Source organism: Pseudophryne corroboree, chromosome 8, assembly GCF_028390025.1.
Source record: "Pseudophryne corroboree isolate aPseCor3 chromosome 8, aPseCor3.hap2, whole genome shotgun sequence".
In the NCBI taxonomy this organism is placed as follows: domain Eukaryota; kingdom Metazoa; phylum Chordata; class Amphibia; order Anura; family Myobatrachidae; genus Pseudophryne; species Pseudophryne corroboree.
Window position 1 is genome coordinate 127,521,923 of NC_086451.1, and position 8,037 is coordinate 127,529,959.

At 36.3% G+C, this 8,037-nt stretch overlaps 1 protein-coding gene across 2 annotated transcripts; it reads right to left on the minus strand.

Annotated features, from left to right (window-relative positions):
• Window positions 1-7,479, minus strand: LOC134948730 (serine-rich adhesin for platelets-like). Of its 2 annotated transcripts, none has more exons than XM_063936919.1 (6): window positions 6,356-7,479; window positions 5,575-5,652; window positions 3,659-4,123; window positions 3,368-3,556; window positions 1,359-3,223; window positions 1-86 (listed from the first exon to the last, which is right to left on the minus strand). In XM_063936919.1, exons 1-5 carry the CDS (start codon window positions 6,807-6,809, stop codon window positions 1,368-1,370), a joined length of 3,042 nt encoding a protein of 1,013 aa, XP_063792989.1. In that variant the 5' UTR covers window positions 6,810-7,479; the 3' UTR covers window positions 1-86; window positions 1,359-1,367. The 2 variants fall into 2 exon arrangements, with proteins under 2 accessions (XP_063792989.1, XP_063792990.1); XM_063936920.1 differs by having other exon boundaries at window positions 1,359-3,205; window positions 6,356-7,065.
• Window positions 7,480-8,037: the final 558 nt, after the last annotated feature.

Here is an 8,037-nt window from a genome sequence, read left to right on the forward strand (position 1 = left end):
TCTTTTCAAACAGGACACATGGATGACTCTGTATCCCTCTGTCTTCAGTTCCTTCACCCTGGCTCGCAAGACCGTTTGTGACATATCTAAAAATGAAGTAAAACAGGTAAGTTCTTGAAAGTTAATTTCCATACTTTTGTCCACCTTATCTTTAACTGTAGTCTTCATTTTAAAAGAAATGCAAGGTTTAAAGGTAACAACCCTAATTATAATAAAATATTACAATATATATTTCTCATTGTGACTCTAGATCAGTAGTGCACCGAAGATTTTTCCATCATTTGTATTAGCAATGGTTAAGTTAAAGATATACAAGCACTATAGTAATGGGTTCCATCATAAATTATGTTTCACGGCACAGACAAAATTATCATGTCCAAACAACCCCAAAATATTGCAAAAATCACCATTCAATGGAAGCACTACTGACTAATAAAATACATTCTGAAAGAATGCATTTCTTGGACAAAGCAATGCCGTATGTCTGAGTTTAATTTATTAGTCTGCGGTGCCGATGTTTGATGTATGTATATATATATATATATATATATATATATATATATAGTGTCAGTTTGTACTGTGCTCCAAACAATAAATACAATATGCTGCAGTGACCTCCTCGTCAGCTTGGCATAAGATGACTATGTAGATGAAAGGTAATCGGCTGCACTCACACTGCCGTATTCAATGATGCAAAAAGTGTCCCTTTATTGCCTACATGTTTTGTTAAAAATCCCCTTCTTCAGGGACAGATTTCTGTCCAAATAACTTGAAAATATCTACATATATTTAAAAGTTTATTATATCCTGTTTAACACTCTTCTTCCTTATGTCTTTACTCTTTTTTTATTTGTTTTCCTTTTATATTTCAGGCAACTTTGTCTACATGTGTGTTTCCAGAGCTCTGGTCCTCTACATAAAACAAAGATATTTGTATGCTACATGCCAGCATTTTGCTTATACTCCACTCTTGTGATGTCTAAACTTGTAGCCTATAACACTCTGCTAAGACTGTATCCAAAGTAAATCAAATGATGTTTTTTTTTTGAAAAATTTACAAACCATACACAAAATTACAATAGAAAATCAATGTAGGATTAACTTAGTTTCCTATTGAGTTTGGTGATTCAAACTCACAATTTGAATAAGAAGCCTATGGCTAAAACTAATTAAAAATAATAAATGTTAGTGTTATATGTAGGATTTTTTAAGTGCAGGATGATGATCGTTGAGTAGGGCACATTTGTTATCTTGAGGAAACACATTTTTTATGTTACGTTTTTCAAAAAAAGCATAGCACATATGTCTCACCATATTTAGTTATCTGATAATGCAATCTATATACATTTATTAATTACCTTTAATATTTAAGCTTCATCCTCATCGTTAGCTTCCTGTCTCTTCCAATGTTGAATTTGAATATTTGCACGCTCTAATCTGACTCGAAGATCCATATTCTCATCATAGCTTGAGCTAGGTCGATAAGCCAATTGCAATCTTGAATGCACTTCTGATGCTACAGCTATGCTTCTCAAATTTGTGTTTTCAGGGCTGTATTCAGAGGGTACAGGTGCAGCGGTGGATTTATACTTTCCTGTTGCAGCGGTGGATTCTGAGGGTCCTGAGTCAGCGGTGGATTCTGAGGCAATTTGTCCAGTAGTGGATTCTGAGTGTCCTGGTTTTGGCTTCAATAAATAGGGCCCTGGTGCAGTGGTGGATACATTGAGGCCTCTATAAGCAGTGGATACATAGTCTCCATGTAAGTTGTTGTATACATAGGGTCCTGATAAAGTGGAGGATACATAGGGTCCTGTAAAAGTAGTGGATACATAGGGTCTTGATGCAGGGATGGATACATAGGGTTCTGCTAAAATTGAGGATACATAGTGTCCTGTTACAGTCGTGGATACAGAGGGTTCTGTTGCAGTGGTGGATACATAGGGTCCTGCTGAAGTGGAGGATACATAGGGTCCTGTAAAAGTAGTGGATACATAGGGTCTTGATGCAGGGATGGATACATAGGGTTCTGCTAAAATTGAGGATACATAGTGTCCTGTTATAGTCGTGGATACAGAGGGTTCTGTTGCAGTGGTGGATACATAGGGTCCTGCTGAAGTGGAGGATACATAGGGTCCTGTAAAAGTAGTGGATACATAGGGTCTTGATGCAGGGATGGATACATAGGGTTCTGCTAAAGTTGAGGATACATAGTGTCCTGTTACAGTCGTGCATACATAGGGTTCTGTTGCAGTGGTGGATACATAGGGTCTTGGTGCAGGGATGGATGCATAGGGTCCTGCAAAAGTGGAGGATACACAGGGTCCTGTTTCACGTATGGATACATAGGGTCCTGATAATGTCGAGGATACATAGGGTCCTGTTAAAGTAGTGGATACATAGGGTCTTGGTGCAGGGATGGATACATAGGGTTCTGATAATGTCGAGGATACATAGGGTCCTGTTAAAGTAGTGGATAGATAGGGTCCTGCTGCAGTGGTGGATACATAGGGTCCTGGTAAAGTGTAGGATGCATATGGTCCTGTTAAAGTGGTGGAAACATTGGTACTTGCTGCAGCAGTGGATACAGAGTATACTGGTAAAGTGGTGGATACATAGGTTACTGTTGCAGTGGTGGATACATAGGGTCCTGGTAAAGTGGTGGATACATCTGTTCCTGCTGCAGGGGTGGATACAGATTCTCCTGGTAAAGTGGTGTATAGATAGGTTCCAGGTGCAGCGCTCGTTGCATACTCTCTGTGTGTAGAGCTTGTTACATAGTCTCCACGTGTACAGCTGGATACAAAGGTTCCTGCTGTAGCATTGGATATACAAGAAGGATTATCTGATCTGGACATTCTTTGTCTTTCTTCTGTCAACAGTTGCATGAAAGTGGAAATCATGCGTGTGATGGTAATAGTCTCATACTGCCATGCTAGCATTTGATTTATACTGTGCTGCATCTGTTGGTAGTTGATTGCTGCCACATTCTGTGATGAAACAAGATGATCGTAAAAATTTGCAAGAGTGACAAGTGCTTGATTCTGTTGTCTTTGTGTTGTGTTGAGAATCTGTATATTATTATTCAGCTGATTTATTTGATGTTCAATTTTTTTCATTTCTTCATTTCTATTCCTCTCAATTAGCTGCATGGTTTCCTTTAAAGAATCCTGTTGGCTAATGGTTTGTGATCTGCTAACGTCACATTCTGTGTGTATAAAAAGTTCTAGGTACAGTTAATACATCAATTTACAGACAATTTATTAAGTATAGTTAGAAGAACCAAAAAATCAAGTTATAAAAAAACCAGTATCTATTAATGATAGTGGATCTCATTAAAATCTATGTTTTATACATTAAAAAAATTTACCTTGATTTGTAGAGTCCAGGAATTGGTCTTGAAGACCATGGTCAATTACACTAGAATGTGCAGTCTCTGCATTCAATTCCACCTGGTTGGTATCTTCTGTATCAATATTACTTTTCTGGCTGTGCAATACAGGCTCCTCATTAATGTTATCCTGTGTCTGTGTGGCAGTCACCATGTTGCTTTCTATGGCTTAAAACATAATAGATAAATACCATTAATCTTAAACATAGTTTTTAACCATATTGAATATCAATGATAGTACATTTTAATTATATTGATCAAAATAAATACCTTTATCTAACATTAAAGGGTTTAGCATGGTTGAATTTTCTTCCTCCATGAAAGGATCATCCATTGTTGATTGTTCTTGCCTCATGGATGTTTCATTTACCGTGGAAGTCTCTACCGTAGTGGAACTTTGAACCACAGAAGAATATTCTTGCATCATTGATGTTTGGTCCGCCGTGGAATGATCATCCACTCTTGCCGAATGTTTCAGCATTGATGGTTCGGCCACAAAGGAAGTATCATCCACTGTCGAAGTATGTTGCAGCATTGATGGTTGGTCCAACATGGTAGCATGGTCCGCTGTTGCATCATGATGCAGCATTGATGGTTCGTCCACCATGGAAGGATTGTCCAATGTTAAAATATGTGGCATCACTGATGGTTCATCCGCAGTTGGAGGAAAATTGTCTGTCATAACTGTTTTTGTTTCAGAAAAAGAAACTTTCCTTGAAATTGTTGTAAAGGAACCTGAAATAAATAATAGGTATATTTAACATTGCATACATATAAATACATAATATTTGATAGACATTACAATATTTCTAGCATTATAAAACTGTGTAAAGCATACCTCAAAAATGTATTTACTTATATTTTTTTACTAATATTTTTTAATACATATAATATTTTATTATATTTATTATTATTATTTTATTACAACAGAAAAAAAGCCTTTTTGGCTCAATAATATAGCTTCTAATCCAATTTTTGATTTATTTCTACAACATAGGGTAAAACATTATAGCTAGCACAATATTATTTTACAGTAGGAGGGCATGTTTATAAAATTAGAATAAGATGCTAGATAGCATGTGTGTATGTTTTTAGGTTCAACGCTAACTCAGGAAAGTAGGTAGCAATTTACAACACACTGTGGAAATATTTGACTAAAAATCTGTAAAAAAAAAAGGTGAGTCTAATACAAAGCTCTAACACTTATCTGTGTGGCCGGTAAGGGGGTGACAGTTAAAAATCATTACTGGTCGGCCTTGCGTGGATGAATAGTGACAAGACATAAGTGTATGGAGAAGGGTTGTCGGTACTTAGTTATATAGTAAAAAATTTCAACATGGGTTTTTAATTCTGTTTTTGTTCTCACATTCCTCGTTAAGTGATGTGTTGTGTAAGGTGCCTAGCTCAGCTACCGCTGTATTATTTGCAGGTTCCCATTCCCAATTGTTGTCCAAGTTGATCCTTAAATAGGAAGAAAAATAACTAATTAAATTAAGAAGGTTGGACTCAGGTCTACTTATTTCTCATGTCAATCTAATGACCATGTCTACATAATAAATGTTGACTTTTAGTAGCCCAATCAATGTTTATCTACCTAATGACCTCCTACATGAAAAAATTAAGTTCGGATATCTTACATATATAACATAGTGAGGGTTGCCTGTAGTCCACACATTTACAGCATTTAGAAGAGTAGCATCAGCAGCAGGATTGGGCTGACAAAGAATGGCATAATTCTCCTTTGCGCCTGCAATTTTACCCATTGGCGGCAGCAGCGTTCGTAGAATGTCCTTTATAAGTGTAATTATTGATAATCAATTACAAAGTAATCAGTTAACTTTTGGTATATCTCGTTGATAAAACGAGAGACATAAGTAAGAGATTTTAATTTAATTAATTTATTTTGATTATACTAGCATTTACTTAGCAATTAACTATTTTTTTCAGCTAATAATTATATATGTATTTAAAAAAAAAAATTACATTGATTTTTAATTATGACCAAAGTATTTATTTTGGCTCAATAGAACAAAGAAATTAACAGTATATGTTTTCATATGCACTATATTTTGAAATATCTTACATAAACTATTTATTATCTAACTCACGATATAACATCATACAATATTGCAAACATTATTTACTGTTTAGTTGTAACGTTTTTACTTTTGTTTTAAATTTTTTACCAGACTGTTGCTCTTCCAAATTCTTCTGCTTTTTCTTATGTGTTTTCTTTTGATTTTTTTCTTGAGCAACCTTAAGTTCTTTAGCAAATATAAAAAATAAAATAAAAATATTACAGTTACTAAACATTTTAATATCACACACACACACACACACACACACACACACACACACACACACACACACACACACACATTGAGTAAACCTTATCCTAAATGATGGGTTCAGGTACTAATTTGGATATACAATTTGAAAGTATTTGTACTAACTGCATATCATAATGAGATCGCATGGCGATGGTGTCCAAATTGAAGCACAGAGTGCATTTATGTTTAATATACACATTATACACAAACCCGTAAGGTCATTTTATACAATTTTTTAACATACTTTGTGCATTAAACAAAGTGTGTGTATATTTACACAATTAATTTGTTTCATATACACATTATACAAACAGCCTGAAGGTCAATTTATGTAATTTTCTTTATAATGTTGTGTATTAAAATAATTATTTTCACATTTGCCATCATAAAACAAATTTTTCACTATCTTACTCTCCCATTAAAATATATGTGTAAACATTTTTTATTTTATTGATTGATATTGGGCTATGGCATACTCCACCTATGTTTGTGTGTATATAGATATAGACACACACACATCTGGTGGATTGATATTTTTCATGGACAATACGCTATATATATCTATCTATCTATCTATCTATCTATCTATCTATCTAGATATAGTTATATACATATTTATAGTTTGTAAAATAGTTACCCTGGGAACCAGTGGGTGGCCTCTCGTCATCTTGTACCATTCTAAAGTGCTCTTCTAGTTTTTTCTCCCAAACCTTTTGGAGTTTTCTTCTACACTTTATTTTATGATTTGTCTTCCTCTTACAGTCACGTAGTCTCTTTTTGCAGCTTTCAGGAGTTCGATGTATATCTCGAGCTGTAGACACAGATTTTGCTATTTCTTCCCAAGTATTATTTTTAAATTTCTGGTGTACATTAAAAGCTTCGGGACCAAATAGCTGACATGTATGATGAATAACTTGGTCAATGAGGGTGTCTGTTTCATCATCTGTGAACTTTGGGGCCCTGTGGATGCTTCCTTCATCAGGAGATTCATATTCATCATGAGAAGCATCACTGTGACTCTTCTGACTGTGAGATGTTTCAGCTTCATCTTGAGTAAGTGAGGTTCGTTTTCTGCTACCACCCTCTGCCATTTTTTAAAACTAAGACAATCTAAATAAAGACAAAGATTTACTAAATAATTCTATATATATGTTCTATAATTTTTTTCTATTAATCATTTATTAATTAAGAATTATGTTTTCAATTTATCTGGAGCCATGCACTGATACTTAGATGCCAAATAATTCACTAGCCTTGAAACATCCATCGATGGTAGTAAACCATCTGTTTCTCCCCATCAATGTTAAAATTATTCAAACCTGATATAGACCTTGAAAAAGGGACAGCATAGTCCAGAAACGCGTTGGTTTGCCATGCTGTGCCTTATTCCATAATCAAGACGGACAATCTCTGCATGCTTTGGGTAACATTTGTGATTCTAAACTCTGGAGCCTACTGCTTTCTCAACACCTGCGGCTCACACCAAATATAAGGGTACGATCACTTTCCTGCCTTCATTGTGAATCACAACGTGTTTGAGATTTTTTTTTTTCATATTTTTTTTCTTTTATGAAATATTTTACATTATACATTATACATATCAGCGGATTGGTTGCCATGGACAACTTCTCCACTGGCTCACTTTAACACACTTTTCAATGCTTCATGAATAGATCACTATGGGAGAGACGTCATGAGATCTCTGCCATAGCAGCGACGTACAGACACTAGAGGTCAGTAATGACCTCTAGTATCTGTCACTGGAGACGGCTACAGCGGACGCCCACACAGTCCACGGCGTCTGCTGCAGACGGGGAGCGGGCAGGCGGCGGTGACTGCGGACACAGGACGCAGCGCACTGGGCGTATGCACTGCTTGAATGCACAAATAACCGCTCATGGCAATACCAAATCAATATCAGCAGCATAACTATTTCTCAAGTAACAGTGTTTTAAGTGGGATGGCCATGGGTGTGTTCAGCTGCGATGTGAAAAGTGTGAGTGGACAAATATGGTCACTAAAGGGTCTATTCATACAGAAAACGAAAACATAATTGATACTTATCACTACACATCGCATTGCTTTGATGCGATGTATAGCTGTGATAAGTAGCAATTAATGTATACTTACCCTTAAGACGATGCGCTGCGGTGTCTAGGGCTATTGCGGTGAGGTCTGCTCCAGCGGTCCTTCCCAGCGATGCGCGGGGTACAGCGGAGGGTCACTTTGCGCATGCGCAGGGTGTTTACCTCCCGTCAGCCCGCAGTAGTTGCTGTGAGGTCGGGGGGCAGAGCCAGCGCGAGGTGCAGAGCAGTGATC

What these genes read in the sequence shown, in the direction of transcription:
- LOC134948730 (XM_063936919.1), bottom strand. Translation starts at nt 6,809, where the DNA reads ATGGCAGAGGGTGGTAGCAGAAAACGAACCTCACTTACTCAAGATGAA. An exon ending in TTTGGAAGAGCAACAGTCTG is followed by an intron (nt 4,124 to 5,574) that starts GTAAAAAATTTA and finishes TATTTATTTCAG; the next exon opens with GTTCCTTTACAACAATTTCA. An exon ending in CCTGGACTCTACAAATCAAG is followed by an intron (nt 3,224 to 3,367) that starts GTAAATTTTTTT and finishes AACTGTACCTAG; the next exon opens with AACTTTTTATACACACAGAA.